The sequence below is a fragment of the Bos javanicus genome, chromosome 22 (genome assembly GCF_032452875.1).
Source record: "Bos javanicus breed banteng chromosome 22, ARS-OSU_banteng_1.0, whole genome shotgun sequence".
NCBI lineage: Eukaryota > Metazoa > Chordata > Mammalia > Artiodactyla > Bovidae > Bos > Bos javanicus.
Genome location: NC_083889.1, coordinates 189,756 through 211,497, shown reverse-complemented (window position 1 = coordinate 211,497; position 21,742 = coordinate 189,756). Strand labels below are relative to the sequence as shown.

General features: G+C 51.4%; 1 protein-coding gene and 1 long non-coding RNA gene across 2 annotated transcripts; both read left to right on the top strand.

Moving 5' to 3' along the window:
* The first annotated feature begins 3,833 nt into the window (after nucleotides 1-3,833).
* LOC133234928 (uncharacterized) lies at nucleotides 3,834-20,434 on the top strand. The gene is made up of 3 exons (XR_009732363.1): nucleotides 3,834-4,067; nucleotides 4,561-4,740; nucleotides 19,928-20,434. It is a non-coding gene; the product is annotated as an uncharacterized LOC133234928 (long non-coding RNA).
* Nucleotides 20,435-20,812: 378 nt separating this feature from the next.
* LOC133234926 (U11/U12 small nuclear ribonucleoprotein 25 kDa protein) lies at nucleotides 20,813-21,474 on the top strand. Its single transcript, XM_061395640.1, has one exon. The coding sequence runs from the start codon at nucleotides 20,892-20,894 to the stop codon at nucleotides 21,396-21,398; it is 507 nt and encodes a 168-aa protein (XP_061251624.1). The 5' UTR covers nucleotides 20,813-20,891; the 3' UTR covers nucleotides 21,399-21,474.
* The last annotated feature ends 268 nt before the right edge of the window (nucleotides 21,475-21,742 follow it).

The window sequence follows — 21,742 nt, the reverse complement described above, 5'->3', positions numbered from 1 at the left end:
TCCTGAATCTGCCATTTGATCCTCAAGACAATGCCTTCCTGTCCTGGAAGAAACTGTCAGGGGTAGGGGTGGGGACACCCTGGGTCCAGCCCAGTGGGAAGCATGGGAGCATGGAAAAAGAGGCCAGAGTCCCTGCTGGGGAAATGGCAAAGGGAAGGGAGTCAAGCCATTAGGTCTGTGCCAGAACAGGGCTTTCCAGCCTGGAACCTGCTCACTCCAGCAGACGGGTGGGGCTTGTGGAAGACGAGTGCAGAGCCATGGGAGAGCCCTAGCTCGCTGCAGGGTAGCCCAGAGGAGACTTCGCCCAAGAGACACAGGAGGTCTGCCAAGGCCCCAGCGGTGGGCTGGGCTCTGCCTCCTGCCTGCCTCCTGCTGGCGCCTTGGAGGAGTGCATGGGACCCCATGGGTCTCCAAGGTGCCTGCACCCCAGCTCTGGGGAGACACTGCCAAAGAGATGTGGAAGGTCTGCCAGGGCAACGGCTGGCTGGGCCCTGCCTCCCACCAGCCCGTCAGAGAGGTCCAGGGCCGCCAAGAGCTGGGGGCCTCAGGGGACTCGCTAGATTTAGGTTCCCAGTCCAGGAGATACTCTGTCAAAGAGACAGGGGAAGTCTGCCAGGGATCTGGGTAGCTGCCGTCTGCAACCCGCTGGGGGCTCGGTGGGATGCAGGGCAGCCAGGAGCTGGGGGCATCAGGGGGACTCCATGGGATCTAGGTCCCAGCCCATGGGAGACTCCACAGAAGAGACTGAAGAGGTTTGCCAGGGGCCTGGCAGGCTGGCCTCTGCCAACCACTGGCGCCTCTGCGGCTGCAGGGGTACCCGCGGGGCTCCCAGGGGTCTGCGCCCCAGCTCAGGGGAGATCTGGACAAAGACATGGGGAGGTCCGCCAGGGCCCGGGTGTGCCCTCTGGGCTCCCCTCTGCATTGCGCCAGCCCATCTGAGGGGTGCACGGTGGCCAGGAGCTAGTGGCCTCGGGGGGGTTGCCTGGTTTGGGGCCCAAGCTCAGGGGATACCCCATCAAAGAGACTGGGGAGGTCTGCCAGGGACCTGTGGAGCTGCCATCAGGGACCAGACAGCGGCTTGGTGGGCTGCAGGGCTGGCAGGAGCTGCAGTTGGGGGTCTCCCCAGGGTCTGTGACGCAGCCCATGGAAGACTCCGTGGAAGAGACCCGGGAGGTCTACCAGGGACCTGGCGGGCTGGCCTCTGCCTCCTGCCGGTGCCTCTGGCGGCTGCAGGGGTCCCCAAGGGGCTCCCAGGGTTCTGCGCCCCATCTCAGGGGGGGACTCTGCCAAGGACATGGGGGAGGTCTGCCAGGGCCCCTTGGTGCCCAGAGGGGCTGGCCTCTGCCTCCTGCCGGTAGCTTGGCAGGGTGCAGGGTGGCGAGGAGCCAAGGGCCATGGGTGAACCCAGGGAAGATCCTGGGCCAGCACCTGGCAGGCTCAGTGCTTGGGTCGATGCTTCCCGCGTGGGACAGGCCCAGGGACCCACAAGCCTGGAGACAGTTGGAGAATAGCTGGGACTCTCCTCAGGAGAGTCCCAGGGGGCTGCTGCTAATGCCAGGGGTGACCCTGTGCAAGACATGGGGAAACTCTGCCAGGTACCGCTGGTGTCCCTAGGACTGGGTTCTGACTCCTGCCAGGGTCTGGGAGGTGTGCTGGGCGACAAGCATCTGGGGCCCACGGAGGACTCCATGCGGAGAGGGCGTGAAGGACTAGGCGACGACAGGACAAACATATGGTACCTCGTGGTGAAGCCAGGGGACAGCGAGGACACCACTCGGGAAGAAGCTGATGTCGAGCCCCCTGAATCCGGTGGGGACTGCCCCGTGCTCTCTCCCCAGGGAAGTGGGAAATCCAAGGAGGGCGCTAGAGGTGGAACCACCAAGGTGCTTGGCCTGGGGGTGCAGGCAACCTGCCCCTGCGGTGCCCCTGCTGAGGCATCGCCTCTGCACCCTGAGAGGCTGGGTGAGCTCGGCCCACCACGTGGGCAGTGAAGGCCAGAGGACCCTTGGGGTGAGAGACATCCATTGTATCTGTCTCCTCATGAGACAACTGGAGAAAACCTTTGGCTTTTAGGACACCCTGACCACACACCCCTTTTCCTCCTTCTTCTCCTCCTCTACTGCCCTCAGCAGCAATGGGGGGTGAGGTATGTGTACGTGTACGTGTGTGTGTGTGTGTGTGTGTGCGCGCGTGCAGCGTGTGTCGGGATAGCGGTTCCATGAACGTGTAGGCGAGCGCCTGCAGGGTCAAGGATGGAACACGTCCCCACTCCCCACCACCCACGCCGCCTGCCCCACCACCACCACCAAAAACAAGAGCAAAGCGACACGCCCCACACCATCCAGCAGCTCAGATATAAGAACAAAACAGACAGACCAAGACTCAGGCTTTCCCTCCTTCTGTCTTGGCAGTGGGCTTCCAGGTCGCAGGACGCTGTAAGCACCAGGCACAGGGAGAAGGTCCAACCAAAGGGTCCGTCCTATGAATGTCCATGACCAAACAGAGACCCAGGGCCCCCTAGGCAAGGCCTTAAGTAACCTTGGTCAGGGGGCGGTGGGCAGGGATTGAGAGGAGAAAGGAGTGGAGCCTCACCCCACGCCTCCACCCACGCCTGAAGGAGTGCACTCTCCTGGCCAGGACCAATGGAGAAGGCTCAAATTGTCCGCCACCTGAAGCAGGGGCATTCTGGAAAGCCCGGATGGTTAATGGCGTAGGATGCGTGCAATGACCTTTTCCCCCAGAGGGTGTGGGCCGGAGAAGTCCTACTAGAGAAAGGCTCCTCTTGTTTGCCTGGGGATATATAGCAAGAACTTCCTTCAAATTTTAACCACACCATGCCACCCCACCCTGCTTACTAAGCTTGGTAAAAGTGCCCTATGGCCAACGTCATCGTTTTTGAAAAAGAAAAACTCGTCTCCCCTGCCCACCCCTCCCCACCACAAAAAGCACCTGAGAGGGGGAGTGTCCTTGGGTCACGGGGGCAGGGTTGAGGAGGGCAAGTTGTGGCAAAAGGAGCCTGGCTGTGAGTGTTGGTCCTGCCAGGTGCAGATGCTGATGCCGCCCTGGACCTGCAGCAGTGGAGTGGAAGGACCTACCACAGGATCAAGCAGGTCAGGCTGGGCTCACCACACTGCCCCTCCCACCAAACCAAGAAGAATTGAAATGGGTAAGGCCCCTGGCAGAGATGGGAACTATGCCCTGTTCATCGGCACCAAGTTTCTCAAGCATGAAGACTTTTGTCAAGCACCCGAACTCTCCAGGGAAAAGGAAAGGTGTGTGGACGCTGATAAGCTGCTGTGTCCACCCCAAGGCGTTTTCTCCTCCCACCTCTCAAAAAGAAGACACTTTTCTGCATGGTGCAAGCCAAATGGCTGAACCTGGAGGACACCGATGCCAGGGGAAAGAAGCCAGTCCCTGGAGGACTGTGCTTCCACTGGGGCTCGCTCCTCTGACCTATGCCTCCTCATTCATGCTGGGACGTGCTGTTGGCTGGGATGTGGGAGGCTGGGGGGTGGCGGATGGATGACGTTGAGATCAGCTAGCCTGTTCTCTTCTGGGGGCATGGCCTTGAACTTGGCTTGCCTGTGCTCGGGGCTTCCCTGATAGTTCAGTTGGTAAAGGATCTGCCTGCAATGCAGGAGACCCTGGTTTGATTCCTGCGTTGGGAAGATCCCCTGGAGAAGGGAGAAAGCTACTATCTGGCCTCCAGAACTAGTCTAGGGGGTCGCAAAGCTTCGGTCACGGAGCGGGAAATGGACCTTTTGACCTTTTGCCCTTTTTCCTGGCATGATCATGGGGAGGGATGCAGTCTCACTAGGGCGGGTGGCTCGAATTCTGCCTTTCCTCCCCTTCTGATCAGTTACCAGCCCACTGGAATGGCAGGGGCAGGCAGGCAGGCGGGGCAGAGCGGGAGCATGGCTTGAACATTCTCCATCTCACCTAGGATTTTGCAGCCCTGTAGCTTAGCTCATGGTGGATGCCTAGACGTCTGCTGCTTCATTGAATTTCCCGCCATCCGACCACCACCTATCACGAGCGCACTTGTGATCTCCGATGACGCAAGATCAGTGAGTGAGTGGGTGTCCCTCCTAGGCTGCACCCATATGCCTTTCTTGTCTTTCTGCTAAGACACATGGATCTTTTGAGAATGTCCAGGCTGGCTTGAGACGCTGAAAGGCCACGGAGGGGTTGGGGGGTGGGGTGGGTAGGGAAGGACGACTGAGCGCTTCATTGGCAGGGGGCACTGGCAAAAAAGAGCCTTCCTGCCCCCACCCATGCATCCAAAAGGTACAGCTCTTATGTTTGTCCCCAAGTTGCTGGTAGACATCCCGTCTGTATTCTCTCCTCTCCCAAACGAAAACCGCCCCCCTCTCCAAGTTCCATGGCTCTGCATCCCAGGCAAGGAGACCTGCAAGGGGCTTGGGGGAGAAGGTGCCCCTTCCTTCCTCTCCCTCTAAGCCCGAGGGCTTGGGGAGGCTGGCAGCATGTCTAGGAGGCGCTAGTAATCGTCCTCACTGAGGGGTGTTTTCAGGATTGCCTCAACTCCTTTCTCCTCTGCAGTGGCCCACAGGGAAAATCAGGGCGTGTCCTGGGTGGCCATGACAGCCAAGATATCCCCTAGGAGGCTGGATGACCCAGGGAGAGCTGAGTGGTCCCCTGCGATGACAATTGAGGACCCCGGGGAAGGACCTGGTGAGCCTGAGATGCACATGGGAGCCAGGAGCTCGTCTTGGAGGCTGGGTGAGCATGGTAGGGCGAGGTGTGATTGTGCATCTGCAGCAGCCACCAAGGAAGGCGCCTGCGTGTCCAGGATGCCTGTGGCCGCCAAGAGCTCATCTAGGAAGCTGAGTGTGCCTGGGAGGGCAGAGTGCGCCTCTGAATCAGAAGCGGCCCCCGCAGAAGGCACCTGCAAGTCCGGGACACCCGAGGCCTCCAAGACCTCGCCTGGGAAGCTGGGTGCACCTGGAAGGGCAGGGTGCACTCCTGAATCTGCAGCGACCCTCGCAGAAGGTGCCTGTGTGTCCAGGATGCCCATGGGCACCACGAGCTCATCTAGGAGGCTTGTTGAGCTTGGAAGCCTGGGCGGATGGGCCTGTGGCTGTATCGGAGGGGCTGTGCCATCACCATAGGCTGACTGCGGCCACTGCAGGAAATGTATCTCAGGCCGTACAGGCGGCAGGATGGCCCCTGGCCCAGGTGCCAAAGGTCCGTGACAGCAGGAGAACACTCAGCCCAGGGAACTGCTACCTGGGGAGGAGGTGGTGGCTTCCCATTTGGCTGCAGAGCCCCCGGGGTGGGCTGGACCATGAAGATCATCAACTGCTGGCCCACACAGATCCCAGAGGCAGTCCTGGGCACCCAGAAGGTGGGGGTGCCCAAAGGAGTGGCTGCAGCCAAGGGTGGTATGCTCTCATGTGGTTGAGAGGGGCGAAGGGAAGAAGAGGTGCTGTGGACAGTGGGCGGGGCCCTTTGCTCCCCTGAGCAGGAGTACTCCTGGCTGATGTGCCGCCTGGGCCTTGGGCCCGGCCACAGCCAGCCCCTGTAGCACTCTGCTGGGGGGTGCCAAGCTCTTTGGTTTTGAAACCATATCTAGGGGAGCAAAAGGCAGACAGGCACATCAGAAGTCATGACCGTCCAGATCAACGTGCTGATGCCTCTGCAGCTACGATTCGACAGCCTGCCTGGCTGCCCATCCTCTGATCTGTCAGGCCCAGGGCTACTTCTGCAGGGCCATTTTCTGCAAACTAATCCCTTGGCCTTGGGAAATGAGGGATGCCTGCACGGCCACAATTGGCCCAAAACCAACTTTTGGCCCCCTCCCTCATAGCCCAAGCCCCAGCCCAAGCCTATGTGTATCCAGCTCCAGACGCTCATCAGGGCCTAACACTCCTTTCTCCTGGGCCATGTCCTGGGCCCATGTGCTGGGTGGAGAACTTACCTGGATTCCAGATTCTGGGATTCCCTACTGACAAGCCAGTTCTTCCCTGGTGGCAATCCCTGGAAAGCAATCCCTCATGAAGTCTTGCGCAAGGATCCTTGTTTGAGAAGGAGAGATGACTGTCCTCTTTCTCCTGGCCTCTCTGGCTGAATCTTCTACCAAAGAAAGAACACACTGAAAGGAGAGGACTTTAAGGCCCATGGAATGTTCACAACACAGATACCCTAGACGGTGTGGAGGGGATGGAGAGTCCCACATACCCGAATCACTTCAGGTGGCTCTGCAGCCAGGGCAGGGCTCTAAGGAATACACCCACAGGTGGATCATGTGCCTGGATCCATCGTGGATGTGTGCGTGCACACATGCACACAGGCAAACTCCACACAGATGCGTGTCCATGTGTGTCTCTCTCCTCCTCCAGTCTTGTCACAGAGTGCCCTGAAGCATGCTCCTTGGCCAAGTTTGCCTGGGCAGCCAGAGACGAAAGTTCCTGATGGGGACTGGGGAGGTGATGTAAGGGGGAACAGTGCTGTCCATCCACGCTGAATCGGGGCATGGTGCCGCTATCTGGGACACTGATGGGGAAAGCAACCAGATGGCACTGTTTCCTCCCTCCTTGATGTTTCTGAGCCTCCAGTGGTCATCCACTAGCAGAGAGAATTCTCTGACAAGTGGGGAAGGGTTCAGGACGCCCTCTGGGACTTGCCTTTGCAGAATGCTGGGTAAATTACCTTGAGAGGAAGACTGAGGTCCAGGAGGTGGTGATGGTGGCCTGGCTGTGCACCTTGGTGCCCCTTCCCTGTCTTGGCGCACATTTTCAGAAGGTGATTGGCTCTGCTTTAACCGTCTTCTTCATTGGTTTTGAAACCAGACCTAGGGGCAAACAGAGAGAATTTGTTCTGAAGAGAAAGGCCGCCGGATGCTTTCGGCTGACGTGGATCGGCACGGGGAGCCTGAGAGGGAGAGGGCACTACCTGAACTCTGCTTTCGGCAATGTCAAGCTCTCATTCTCTGGGCACTATCCCAGAGTAGGGGTTCTGTTGAAAGAGGGCTTGCAGGTCGTCCTTCTGCTCAGCTTCAGAACAAGCCTCTTCCTTTGATATCCTTTGGCAATGGGGCCTGTGGAAGTGAAGAAAGGGAAAAGTCTCAGAGGACGTGGGGGTGAGGGAGGACTCGACGGGGGTGCCCAAGCATGATCCCCGCTAAGGGGAGTTGCCCCTGTGCCTGAGCAAAGCTGGGCGCCCGGGGACGGGTCTGCATTTGGAAGTCACTTGGCTACACCCCAAGAGCCAGGCTGAGAGTCAAGGCTGGTGGGGAAACTCCCCAACCCCCATTCACTGCAGAATCCAAGAAACACGAGCAAGCAGAAAGGAAACCTAACCCACCCCCAAAACAAACTGGCAAGAAATCCCACCCACCAAAGACCACAACACTATCCCACCTGTCTGCAGAGACATTTTCCCACCTGTCTGCAGATACATTTTCCCACCTGTTTGGGCAGATGCCTGGGAAACGTCTCGATGGGGCTTCTCTCAGAATTCCCTCCATCACGATGACCATTGGAAAGTACCTGGCTTCTCCAGGCTAACACATGCCCGGGCCATATATGATTCACTAGTGGAAAAGGAAAGGAAAGGGAAGGATGCTGAAGTGAAGCCCAACACGCACCACCTGATGGAAGAGAGAAGGCACTAGGCCATTGTGGAGAGAAAGCCACTGAAGGTAGTACAGCCACAGAGCTCCCCGACTTCCATTTCCACAGGAAGAAGAGGAAAAAGTGCCCCATCCCAGGCCCCACTCCCCCTCCCCCCACCCCCGCCCCCCGCAACCAACACCATCATCACAGAAAAGAGAAAGGAGATGTTATGTGCATGCCAAAGGAGTAAAATGACAAAATGGTGCCTCTTTGGGCACACATGATGCCTGGAAACCAGGGGCCCAGCCGATTGGTCCCTGCCATTCCAGGCGGTCAGTCAATAGGTTTGCCATGAACCCTTGGCCGGGTGATCCACAAACCCCCTGAGACGTGATCCCACCACAGGGAGCGAGGGCAAACTTACCACTTGAGGTGCTGGAGGAGCTGGACGAAGCCACGGTGGGAGAGCCACACGGACGCTGCAGACTGCTGTCTCATTGGGCCAGGACCCAGCAGCTCAGGACTTTTGATAGGGTGAGGTGGTTCCGCCCCTATTTTTGTAAATAGTGTTGGGTGCTTAGTCAGAGAGGGCGCCTCTGGCCACCAAGCAGAAATCCTGGAAAGAATGCTCAATTCCAGAAATATAAACGATCCAATAAAAAAATGGGCCAAAGAACTAAACAGACATTTCTCCAAAGAAGACATACAGATGGCTAACATGAAAAGATGCTCAACATCACTCATTATCAGAGAAATGCAAATCAAAACCACAATGAGGTACCATTTCACACCAGTCAGAATGGCTGCTATTCAAAAGTCTACAAGCAATAAATGCTGGAGAGGGTGTACAGAAAAGGGAACCCTCTTACACTGTTGGTGGGAATGCAAACTAGTACAGCCATTATGGAGAACAGTGTGGAGATTCCTTAAAAAACTGGAAATAGAACTGCCATATGATCCAGCAATCCCACCGCTGGGCATACACACTGAGGAAACCAGAATTGAAAGAGACACGTGTACCCCAATGTTCATCGCAGCACTGTTTATAATAGCCAGGACATGGAAGCAACCTAGATGTCCATCAGCAGATGAATGGATAAGACAGCTGTGGTACATATACACAATGGAGTATTACTCAGCCATTAAAAAGAATACATTTGAATCAGTTCTAATGAGGTGGATGAAACTGGAGCCTATTATACAGAGTGAAGTAAGCCAGGAAGAAAAACACCAATACAGTATACTAACACATATATATGGAATTTAGAAAGATGGTAACGATAACCCTGTATGAGAGACAGCAAAAGAGACACAGATGTATAGCACAGTCTTTTGGACTCTGGGGGAGAGGGCCAGGGTGGGATGATTTGGGAGAATGGCATTGAAACAATGTATAATATCATATGTGACACGAATCGCCAGTCCAGGTTCGATGCATGATACAGAATCCTTGGGGCTGGTGCACTGGGATGATCCAGAGAGATGGTATGGAGAGGGTGGTGGGAGGGGGGTTCAGGATGGGGAACATGTGTACACCCATGGCGGATTCATGGTGATGTATGGTAAAACCAATACAATATTGTAAAGTAATTAGCCTCCAATTAAAATAAATAAATTTAAATTAAAAAAAAAAAAGAATCCCATGGAGCGAGTGGGCTTTCACGGGCATGGCCCGTGCCCCACACCCCAAGGTCCACTTTGGGCTGGGAGGGTTTGTTCGGGGCTTTTGTTTGTGGCCCACACAGGCAACAGCTAAGATCAACCCCAGGCTCGGGCCCCATCAGCAGTGCACAGAGTCCTAACTTCCTGGGAATTCCCCTAGGTCCCTTTGAAGTTGCCGACCATGTCCCCTTTCCCAGCTTGCCTTGACTTCTGAAACTCTCTGGGTTTTCCTGCCTTTTCACATTCCACACATACATTGGCCTCAATGGGCTCTACAGGCTCCTCTGAGGCATTCCCGGACACTGGACACTCTCTCCAGTGCCTCCACCTAGACCCCTCCCTTTCCTTGCTTCAATTTCCCACATCCCTCCCCAGATACTTGGGGCCCCCGGCATCCTTTCCCTACAGCAGTCCCAGTCCACTGCCCTGCCCACCCCCACCCCCACCTACACCCGCGGGTCTTTGAGTGCCAGTAACTCAAGCCTACTGCCAGAGACGTGATGGGCCAATCCACACCATTTGGGGCTTTTTCAGGTGGAGCCTGATGCCCGCACCTTCCCAGCCCACCCCCCAACCCAAGTGCCCTGGAGAGACCCAGGAAAGGGTACAGTGTACCCCCTACTCTTACGAAGGACATTCCACTAAGCCAAGGAAGGAAGCATGCACATTCTGCACAGAACAAAGCCCTGACCTGTGCCAACAATGGGACATGGAAAGAATGTGTGCTTCCTTAAAGAAACGGAGGGCAGAGAGGAGAAGGAGGAGGAAATCAGGAGGAAGGAGCAGACAAAGAAGGAAGGAAGCTGCATGAGGCAACGCGGGTGATGCACAATGAGAGGCACTTCTCTTTTCGCTCTGAACAGGTCCCAGTGAATTGAAAAGAAACGAACGAACCACAACACCACACCCACAGCCATCTTTAGCAGTGTATTCTATGGCCACCAAGGTCTCTCAACCCAACCACGGGGGTTCACATGAGAACAGTCAGGGGTTTGGATGTACTTCAAAACCACTGGATCTACAAATTCAGGAACGGGTTTGCAAGTATATAAGGTCTCCATGTCTGCGGGTGACGGGGTGGGGGGGTGGGGGTTGTTGCTGGTGGCAAGGGCGAGCTCAGTCACTACACTGTGAGGATCAAAGAGAAACATGGAGATGACTGGCCTTTGTAGCTATTCCGGGCCTGTGTGTTCACATGGAGTCTGGTTGTGAAAGCGGTTGTCTGGGTAGGTCCCTACTGCTGGCTCAGAGGATCTGACCTTGAAAAACCTGCCCAGAGCTGGCATCTTGAAACCCAGGGAAGTGTGTCCCTGACCGAGTATTTTAGGGATACCTGCCAGATTCGCCGGTGGCTTGAAGCTGAGTCCCAGACGGGGGCTCCACCCACCTCCCCTGACCCATCTCTCCCTCCCTCTGTCCCCAACTCTCCCTGTTTCCTTTCCCTCTCTCCCTCCCTCCCTCTCCCACTCAGCCTTCCCCAACTCTCTCCCTCTTGGGGGGCCCTTGCTTCCCAAATGTCCAGCTCTGGGATCTGTTCCCAAAGTTGTTGGTAGACATCCCATATGTATTCTCTCCTCCCCCCACCCAATATAGCCCCCCTCCCCGAGCTCCATGGCTCCGCATCCCAGAAAAGGAGACCCAAAAGGTGCTCTGGGGGATGGTGCTCCTTCCTTCCTCTCCCTCTAAGCCAGAGGGGCTGGCAAGCCTGGCAGCATGTCCAGGAGGGCCTGGTAATCACCCTTACTGAGGGGTGCTTCTAGGATTACCTCAACTCCTTCTTCCTTTGCAATGGACCCCAATGAAGACCAGGGGTATGTCCTGAATGGCTGTGGCAGACATGATTTCCTCTAGGAGGTTGGGTGACCCAGGGAGGGCTAGACGGTCCCCACGATGACAGTAGAGGACACTGGGGAAGGACCCGGCGAGCCTGGGATGCATGTGGCAGGTAGGAGCTCGTCTTGGGGGCTGGGTGAGCCTGGGAGGGGGAGGTATGCTGGTGCATCTGCAGATGGCCCCAGGGAAGGCCCCATCATGTCTGGATGCCCAGGGTTGCCAAGAGCTCATCTAGAAAGCTGGGTGCTCCTGGGAGGGCAGGGTGTGCTCCTGCATCTGCAGCAGCCCCCAAGGAAGGCGCCTCCATGTCCGGGATGCTTGTGGCCATCAAGAGCTCCTCTAGGAAGCTGGGTGCGCCTGGGACGGCAGAGTGTGCCTCTGCATTTGCAGCGGCTACCAGGGAAGGCGCCTGCATGTCTGGGACACCCGTGGCCACCACAGGCTCATCTAGGAGGCTTGTTGAGTTTGGAAGCCTGGATGGATGGGGCTATGGTTGTAGTGGAGGGGCCACTACTTCACCATAGGGTGACTCCAGCCACCATGGGATGTGTGTCTCAGGTTGCCCAGGTGGCAAGATGGCACCTGGCCCAGGCTGCCAAGGGGCTGTGACAGCAGGGGAGAGCTCAGCCCAGGGAACTGCTACCTGGGAAGGAGGTGGTGGCTTCCCACTTGGCTGGAGATCCACCTGGCTAGGCTGGACCATGAAGATCATCAACAGCTGGCCCACATAGACCCCAGAGGCAATACCAGGCACCCAGAAGGTGGGGTGCCCAAAGGTGTGGCTGCAGCCAAGGATGGCATGCTCTCCTGTGGTTGAGAGGTGTGAAGGGGAGGAGAGGTGCTCTGGACAGTGGGAGGGGCCCTTCAGTTCTCTGGAGCAGGAGTAGTCATCACTGATGCGCCACCTGGGCCTTGGGCCCAGACATTCCCAGTCCCCTTGTGCTCTGCTAGGGGTGCTGAGATCTTTGGTTTTGAAACCATATCTAGGGGAGCAAAAGGCAGACAGGCACATCAGAAGTCGTTACCATCCAGATCAACATGCTGGTGCCTCCCCAGCGCCCATTCAACACCCCACCTGGCTGCCCGTTTTCTGATTTGTCAGATCCAGGGCAAGTTCTGCAGGGCCATTTTCTGCAAACGAGTCCCTTGGTCCTGGGAAATGAGGGGTGCCTGCAAAGCCAAAAGGAGCCCACAACCCACCACTCAGCCCACCAAGTTCTGGGATTCCCGTCTGATGAGCCAGCTTTTCCCTGGCGACAATCCCCGGAAAGCAATCCCTCTTGAAGGCTTGCACAAGGATACTTGTTTGAGAGGGAGAAATGACTGTCCTCTTTCTGCTGGCCTCTCTGGCCGAGTATTCTACCAAAGAAAGAACACACCGAGAGGAGAGGACCTTAAGACCCATGGAATGTTCACAGCACAGATACCCTAGATGGTGTGAAGGGGATGGAGAGTCCCACACACCTGAATCAGTTCAGGTGGCTCTGCAGATGGGGCAGGGCTCCAAGGAATACATCCACAGATGGATCATGTGCCTGGATCCATCATGGATGTGTGCGTGCACACATGCACACAGGCAAACTCCACACAGATGCATGTCCATGTGTGGCTCCTTCCTCCTCTGGTCTTGCCATGGAGTGTCCTGAAGCATGCTCCTCGGCCAAGGTTGCCTGGGCAGCCAGAGGCTAATGTTCCCGATGGGGGCTGGGGAGGAGGTGCAAAGGGCAACGGTGCTGCCTGTCCCCACCGACTGGGGGCGTGGTCCCCCTATCTGGGTCACTGATAGGCGCAAGAACCAGATGGCCCTGTTTCCGCCCTCCTCGTTGTTTCTGGGCCTCCGGTGGTCATCTACCAGCAGAGAGAATACTCTGGCAAGAGGGGCAGGGTTCAGAGCCCCCTCCGGCAGACTAGCCTTCGCAGAACACTGGGTAAATTACCTTGAGAGGAAGACTGAGGACAAAGAGGTGGTGATGGTGGCCTGGGCATGCACCTTGGTGCCCCTTCCCCATCTTGGGACACATTTTCAGAAGGCAATCGGCTCTGTTTTAACCGTCTTCTTCGTTGATTTTGAAACCAGACCTATGGGCAAATAGAGAGAATTCTTTCTTAAGATAAAGGCTGCCAGATGCTTTCAACTGACTTGGATCGGCATGGAGAGCTTGAAAAGAGAACGGATGGAGAGATGGGGGCCTACCTGAACTCTGCTTTTGGCAATGCCAAGCTCTCAGGCCAGTCGTTCTCTGGTCGCTATCCCAGGGTAGGGGTTCTGTTGAAAGAGCGCTTGCAGGGCGTCTTTCCGGCTCAACTTCAGAAGGAGCCTCCTCCTTCGAGATCCTGTGGTGATGGGACATGAGCAAGATAAGAAAGGGAAAAGTCTCAGAGGACATGGAGGAGGACTCGATGGAAGAATCCAAGAATGCTACCCGCCCAGCCTAGTTGCCCCTGTGCCTGAGCAAAGCTTGGAACCCGGGGATGGTTGTGCATTTGAAAGTCACTTGGCTACACCCTGACAGCCAGGCTGAGAGGAAAGGGCGGTGGGGATATCCCCCACCCCCACCCACGCCAGAATCCAAGAAACACGAGCAAGCAGAAAGGAAACCAAACCCAGCCCCAAAACAAAGGCGGCAAGAACTCCCACCCACCAAAGACCACAACACTATCCTGCCTCATTTTTCCTCCTGTCTAGGGAGATGCCTGGGAAACGTCTTGATGGGGCTTCTCCCAGATTTCCCTCCATCACGATGCCAATGGGAAGGCACCTAGCTTCTCGGGGCTAACACGACCGTGGGCCATAGGAAAGGAAAGGGAAGGAAGCCAAAGTGAAACCCAACACGCAACACCTGACAGAAGACAGAAGGCACTAGGCCATTGTGGAGAGAAAGCCACTGAAGGTGGCAAAGCCACAGAGCTCCCTGACTCCCATTTCCACAGGAAGATGAGGAAAGAGGGCCCCATCCTAATCCCCCCTCCCCCCGACACCTCAACCAACACCATCATCACAGAAAAGAGAAAGGAGATGCAATGTGTGTGCCAAAGGAACAAAATGAACAAACGATGCCTCTTTGGGCACACCTGATGCCTGGGAACCATGGCCCAGGCTCGTGCATTGGCAGAGGGCCCCAGGGAAGGCCCTGGCATGTCCAGGATGCCCATGGTAGCCAAGATTTCCTCTAAGAGGCTGGGTGTGCTGGTGAGAGCTGGCTGTTGTGCTGTGACTACAGAGGCCCGTGTGTAAGGCCCCAGCTTGTCCGGGGTGCCCGTGGCCACCAAAAGCTCGTCTAGGAAGCTGGGTGTGCCTGGGAGGGCAGTGTGCACTCCTGCATCAGCAGCGACCCCTGGAGAAGGTGCCTGCATGTTCGGGACACCCGTGGCTGCCAAGAGCTCATATAGGAGGCTTGTCAATCTTTTAAGGCTGGGGTGCTGGAGCTAACACTGACCCTAACCCTAACCCCAGGGACTGAGGGTAAATGTACCGCTCGAGGTGCTGGAGTAGCTGGATGAAGGCATGGTGGGAGAGCCACAAGGATTCTTCAGACTGCTGGCCTAGCGGGCCAGGACCCAGTAGCTCAGGACTTTGGAGAGTGTGAGGCGGCTCCGCCTCCATTTATGTAAATAGAGGAGGGTGCTTAGATGGAGGGGACACCCCTGGCCTCTTTCCAAGCAGAGACCCTGGAAAGAATCCTGTGGAGTGAGTGGGCTTTCACGGGCATGGCCTGTTCCACAGGCCCTCAAGGTCCATGTTGGGCTGGGTGGGCCATTCAGGTCTTTGATCTGTGGCCCTGCCAATGCAGCACGTGGGATCAACCTCGGCCTCAGTGCTGTTAGCAGTGCACAGAGTCCTAACTTCCCGGGAATTCCCCTAGGTCCCTTTGAAGTTGTTGCCCATGCCCCTTTCCCAGCCTGCCTTGCCTTCCAAAACGCTCTGGGTTTTCCCACCTTTTCACATTCCACACTTACCTTGGTTCCAGTTGCCTCCGCTGGCTCCTTCCAGGCATTCCCAGGCACTGGACACTCTCTCCAGTTCCTCCACCTAGATCCCTCGCTTTCCTTGCCTCCATTTCCCACGTCCCTCCCCAACTCCTCTGTGGCCTCCTGGCATCCTTTCCCTACAGCAGTCCCAGTCCACTGGGCTTTGAGTTGCCTGGAGCTCAAGGCTACTGCCAGAGACATGGTGGGCCAGCATCTCGAATGGCAGCTCACACCCTTTGGGGCTTTTTCAGGTGGAGCCTTATACCCGCATCTCCCCAGCCCACCCCCCAGCCCAAGTGCCCTGGAGAGACCCACATAAGGGGACAGTGTACCCCCTACTCTTACGAAGGAGGTTCCATTAAGCCAAGTAAGGAAGCATGGACATTCTGGACAGAACGATGCCCTGACCTGTGCCAACAATGGGACATGGAAAGAGTGTGTGCTTTCTTAAAGAAATGGAGGGCAGGGAGGAGAAGGAGGAGGCAATCAGGAGGAAGGATCAGACAAAGAAGGATGAAGGCCTCAGACAAAGAAGGAAGCAGTCCCTGTCCACTCCCCTGCCCTCCCCCAGCACAACCCACACCCCCACTCCTGAAGCTTTGATTTGTTGAGAGCTAAGTCTACTGCCAGAGTCGTGATGGGCCAGTGTCTCGGAGGGCAGCTCATGCCATTCTGGTCTTTTTCAGTTGCAGCCTGATGGCCATACCAAACACTTCCACCCACCCTTCATCCACCCCAAGTGCCCTGGAAAGACCTTAGAAAGGGGACAGTGTATCCCCTACTGTTATGAAGGAGGTTCCTCTAAGCCAAGGAAGGAAGCAAGAGTTTACTGGGCTTCTTGACTACAGGACTGAAAATAAGGATAACAGACCATTCTCAATTATACAAGGTTAGATTATACAGTGGAAGTGAGAAATAGACTTAAGGGACTAGATCTGATAGATAGAGTGCCTGATGAACTATGGACTGAAGTTCGTGACATTGGACAGGAGACAGGGATCAAGACCATCTCCATGGAAAAGAAATGCAAAAAAGCAAAATGGCTGTCTGGGGAGGCCTTACAAATACCTGTGAAAAGAAGAGAAGCAAAAAGCAAAGGAGAAAAGGAAAAATATAAGCATCTGAATGCAGAGTTCCAAAAAATAGCAAGAAGAGAGAAGAAAGCCTTCCTCAGCGATCAATGCAAAGAAATAGAGGAAAACAACAGAATGGGAAAGACTAGAGATCTCTTCAAGAAAATTAGAGATACCAAGGGAACATTTCATGCAAAGACGGGCTCGATAGAGGACAGAAATGATAGGGACCTAACAGAAGCAGAAGATATTAAGAAGAGATGGCAAGAATACACAGAAGAACTATACAAAAAAGATCTTCATGACCCAGATAATCACGATGGTGTGATCACTAATCTAGAGCCAGACATCCTGGAATGTGAAGTCAAGTGGGCCTTAGAAAGCATCACTATGAACAAAGCTAGTGGAGGTGATGGAATTCCAGTTGAGCTATTTCAAAGCCTCAAAGATGATGCTGTGAAAGTGCTGCACTCAATGTGCCAGCAAATTTGGAAACCATAAACTGCCATCTAAAGGAGGGAGAATGGAATTAGGCAGGAAAGCTAAAGAGGACCATGCCTGCCTTCCACCCCTACTGCACGTGGGCATCCTGTAGTGTGGCTGAGCTGGTTAACCCTGACTTGGTGTTTTTATAGTTAGAGACTGGAAATTCTTTTTAAGTACTTTGTGAGTGAAAGCAATTCTGGACTTTTTATTATTTTAGAGTAAGGCTTTTCAACCTGGGTTGGGAGAAGAACCTCTGTGAAAATTTCAAAGGGTAGTGGGAGATGGTGTTGCCTTCTAATTATATTCCATGAGTCAAAAATAGTGATTACATATACTAACAGATTTTTGTTTGAACACTTTTGGGTGATACAATTCATAAGATTTTTCAGGATTGAACTATTTGTAGTTTCCATCATAATCATGTATGGGATACATGTGTGAAAAACTAACAAAGCTTCTGCTGTCTTTGTACTTTCTAATTTTTTGTTGAACTATAGTTAATTTACAATGTAAAATAATTTACAAAGTATAGTTAATTTATAATGTATTAGTTTCAAGTGTACAGCAAAGTGATTCAGTTATATATATATCTATATTCTTTTTCAGCTTCCTTTCCATTATAAGCTACTACAAGATAGAGTATAATTCTCTGTGCTATACAGTAAGTCCTTATTTATTTTATATATAGTAGTAGAAGATAAAATATGTAAGGTAGGATCGAGTGCCAGGCTAACAGTATCTTGTAGATAGAAGGATCTGTTAAGTGGATAAAACGATAACTTCAAGACCTGTAACATGTGAAATTCCTTAAGGTATTATGGGTTGATTTCACACAAGAGGTATTTCATCTTTTATCAACCAGTTTCCTCCTTTCACATGTTAAAGACCAGTTGTTAGTAAAGTTGAGATGTTAGTAATGTCTGTATAGCTCTCCTAGAAATTCTGAACTAGGTGATGAAAGACACAGAGGTTGGAGAAGATGGAGGAAGAAGACAAAATAGGATTGAGGAAGATGATTGCTAAAGGATTTCAGGAAGAACAAAAGAGACTCTTTCTATATTATTAGGAAATAAGCATCATTGTTCAAAAAGAAACCTAAATCCAATATAATAAAAAAATACGAAATAACTGAATGATTGTTAAGAAATTTGTGAATCAAACTTTGCAAAGCCTGGTGCAGTGTTCCCTGGTGGGGAGAAAGCATAGCACCTGCCAGGTAGAAGCATGTTGTCAGTATTGACAATGCGAGGCCAAAAGGTTCACAATTTTTAACTTCAGTGAAAGATAGTGTTATAGCACAAAGAAAACTAACTTTAAAATTCAGCAAAATTTTGGCCTTCCCTGGTGGCTCAGGTGGTAAAGAATTTCCCTGCAATGCAGGAGACCTGGGTTTGATCCCTGGGTTGGGAAGATCCCCTGGAGAAGGGAAAGGTTACTCCCTCCAGTATTTTTGCCTGGAGAATTCCATGGACAGAGCAGCCTGGTAAGCTACAGTCTATGGGGTTGCAAGAATTGGACACAACTGAGCGACTAACATTCACTTTCAATGTGATTTTTTTTTTTTTTTCCTGTTTGAGAAGTTGACAGATGGGCAAGTGCTTACCTGTGCTGTGGTTTGGTTTCCACTTTCTGTATGCTTTTTCATCTTTGTTAGATTTTAAGATTCTTAAGTTCACGCTGCTTCTTGGTGTCATAAAATCTCAAATCCTCATACATAATTTGAAGAAACAGTTGTTGGAGGAATACATAGAAAATAAAATATCTCCTTTGGTTAGTTTTTATTAAAAAAAAATAGACCTTTTAAAAATAAACCTTTTTTTAAGAAAAGTGAGCTGTTACTATGCTTCTCACTATCCTAAATCACAAAGTTCATTTATCCATCAAAGCTGTTGGCCACTGTTAGAACTGATTATACTGTTAGCATTGTATTTTGTAAATATATATTTTATAAAAATTTGTGATGCCAAGATAATAGTTTAGATTTGTGCTTAATTTGCGGGGTATTTCTTTAAATGGATAATGCTGATCTGTTTTTTAAAATTGGGTTAACATAAATTCTCACATAAATTTTTACCAGGACTTTCAAACTATATCCCATTTCTTATGCACCTAGTACCATCAGTATGAAGTCATCCACTTAATGGGTAAATTTGATGAGCTGTAAGGCAGTGAAGTTCCCAGTGGATTAAATTATCACAGAACTGAAGAGCAAATGTCTTGAGGCAAGATGATGAAACTGATGAAATTGAAATGTCAAATAAGAGTAGAAAATGTCTGGTACCCATGGTTAACTTGTGAACTGATGGTATCCTTTGATCATTTTTTAAAAAAATGTAGTTCCTTGATTGTAAGCTAAGAATGTTTCATTAATTATGTCTTTTTGTTCCTTTTCTATATTTGGATTTATACTAAATTTTTTGGTCTCAAGTTTTATGTGGCCAAATGTACTGATATTTTCTAATTTCCATTTTTTTGGAAAGATCTTCTAAACATAAATAATACCACTCATCCATATTTTCTTCTAAAATATTTAATGGTTTTTATAAAAAGACTAAACATGTACTAACCTGGAGTTTATTTTGGTGATACCTTGAGATATGTAGTTACTTCTTATCAGTAATTGATTTTTCCCAAACCATTTATTATTAATACATATCATTTCTCATTGATTTGTCTAGTTTTTGTTATAGTAATAAGTTCTCACCTCTATATTGTTTTCCAGTAATATGCTTATTCACCAGCAGGGCATTATTTGAATCTTAGATAGGCTTAGTAGGAGTCTTAGTTGTGGGTATTCTAAGCAACAACTTTCTAGAGGGCATCTGTTTCCACAGAAATTGGGATTGGGAAATCTTAGGTTTCCATTGCTTGGGGATCCAGACAGCATTTGATGAAGGAAATACAGAAGTTTAGAGATGACCTAATGAAGACTCCTTGAGTATCTTGGTCCATACAAAAACACTAGAGTAAACCAAATCTTGACAACCTACCTGAAGTCCTGGTGTGTAGTTCTAATCTCCCTGCAGCTTGGTAGTGGCTTTGTGGTAGTGGCTTTGACCCTCATTCCAGGCTGCTTCAGGAAGTGTCAAGAGTCTTTTTCAGATATCACTATAGGTTTTACTGGTCTCATAGGTGGCTCTGGAGAATACTGTGGAGGCAGAAGACAAAAGATAATTTTTTTGGTTGGGCTATTGTAGGAAGCAAATGCTTGGTGATCAGGAATTGATACCAGTCACACACACCAAAACCATTTGATGTAGTTAAGCTGGATAGCCCTGAGAAATATTTTTTTTTGTTTGTTTTCATTTTTGTTCATTGATCTTTCATCAGTGAAAACGCTGTCCTGGAACCAGACATCACTTCAACAGGGACCCAGCCTCTCTTCAGAGTTCTTTGGTGCATCCCAGCAACAATTTCTGCTGAAGGTCTGGACACTTGGCTTCTGAGTCACTAATCCCAAAAATTTGCTGTCAATTCATTCAGTCTACAAAGAATGAAATGGCATTAAATGGCCTCTGAAGAATAAGTACGTAAATTAATTTGTCTTGCTATAAAATAAGTCTGCCATACATTCAGACTTTGCTGGTGCATCTTGTGCAATGGAGGTATCTGTTCCCTTTGAATCTGGTTAATCAAAATTCTTAAAGTCATTAACTTCAAATCATTAACAAACGGAACAGGAATTTGGGGAGTTTTGGGTTAGCCTGTCTTGTATTAACTTGTGAGCCTGCTTCTGCTTCACCCACAATACTAGGTTTAGTCCAATTGTAACTACTGGATCAATAACTACATTAAAAGAAGTTTCAGTATATACTTACCTGTTTATGGCAGTATGGATTCAACCTGTTTTGCTTTATTCCTAAGAAATGGAATAAAGATGGAAACACACAAGTTGCAGGCAAATGGAAACAAGGGAAAAGGTTATTTAAAGTTTGGGAAATGTTAAAGAGGATGGAACAAGTATAGAGCATAAGATGCCTCATAAAAATGGAGTTGATAATATTCTGCAAGGCCATATGATGATTACACACACTTCGGAGTGGAAAATAGATTTCAGTGAATACAGCAAATGAACAAAGAGACTATTAAGAGGAAACAAAAAAGATGTCCCTAGATATACATGTGTTCCCTGTGGTGGATTCATTTTGATATTTGGCAAAACTAATACAATTATGTAAAGTTTAAAAATAAAATAAAATTAGCCTCTGTGCCAGAGCCGCAGGACGACGAGGAGGATGAGGAGGAGGCGCTGCCGCACTCCGAGGAGGTGGACGTTTTCCAGGAGGGCCTGGCCATGGTTGTGCAGGACCCGCTGCTCTGCGACCTTCCGATCCAGGTTACTTTAGAAGAGGTTAATTCCCAAATAGCATTAGAATACGGCCAAGCAATGACAGTGCGAGTGTGCAAGATGGATGGAGAAGTTATGCCCGTGGTTGTAGTGCAGAACGCCACTGTCCTGGACCTGAAGAAGGCCATCCAGAGATACGTGCAGCTCAGGCAGGAGCGTGAGGGAGGCATTCAGCACATCAGCTGGTCCTACGTGTGGAGGACATACCACTTGACCTCCGCGGGAGAGAAGCTCACAGAAGACCGGAAGAAACTCCGAGATTATGGTATCCGGAATCGGGATGAGGTGTCCTTCATCAAAAAGCTGAGACAGAAACGAATCTCCAGACTTGGACAGCTGTCTGTGCGGGCAGCTGAGCTCTTCCCTGGCAGAAGGAAGCCTTGGGCCACCGTGCCCTTTCCCCAGACGGGTGGGAGAGAGCCTGACCCCAGCTGGACTCGCCTGGACTCTTAAATGAACCCTGATCCCAGGGCTGTGGGCCTGGCCCTGTGTACAGAATAAACTCTGTTTTCTTTGAAAAAAAAAAAAAGATGTCCCTAGAGTCAGACACAGCTGAGCGTGCACACACACACATTAGTTAGCAAATTACTGAAAAATGTGGCTAATAGGATTTTAGTGAAATTTAGCTATATTAAAAATGTTTTTTAATTTGTAGCAATGGTCTTACACTTCAGTTTTTTAAAAAGCCCATCTTGTTTGCATTTGCTTGATTTTTTACAATCTTGCATATTATCAGTATAACATCTTTCTGGTGAAATCTATACGAACAGTTTGTGCCTTCCTTAAGTACCACCAGA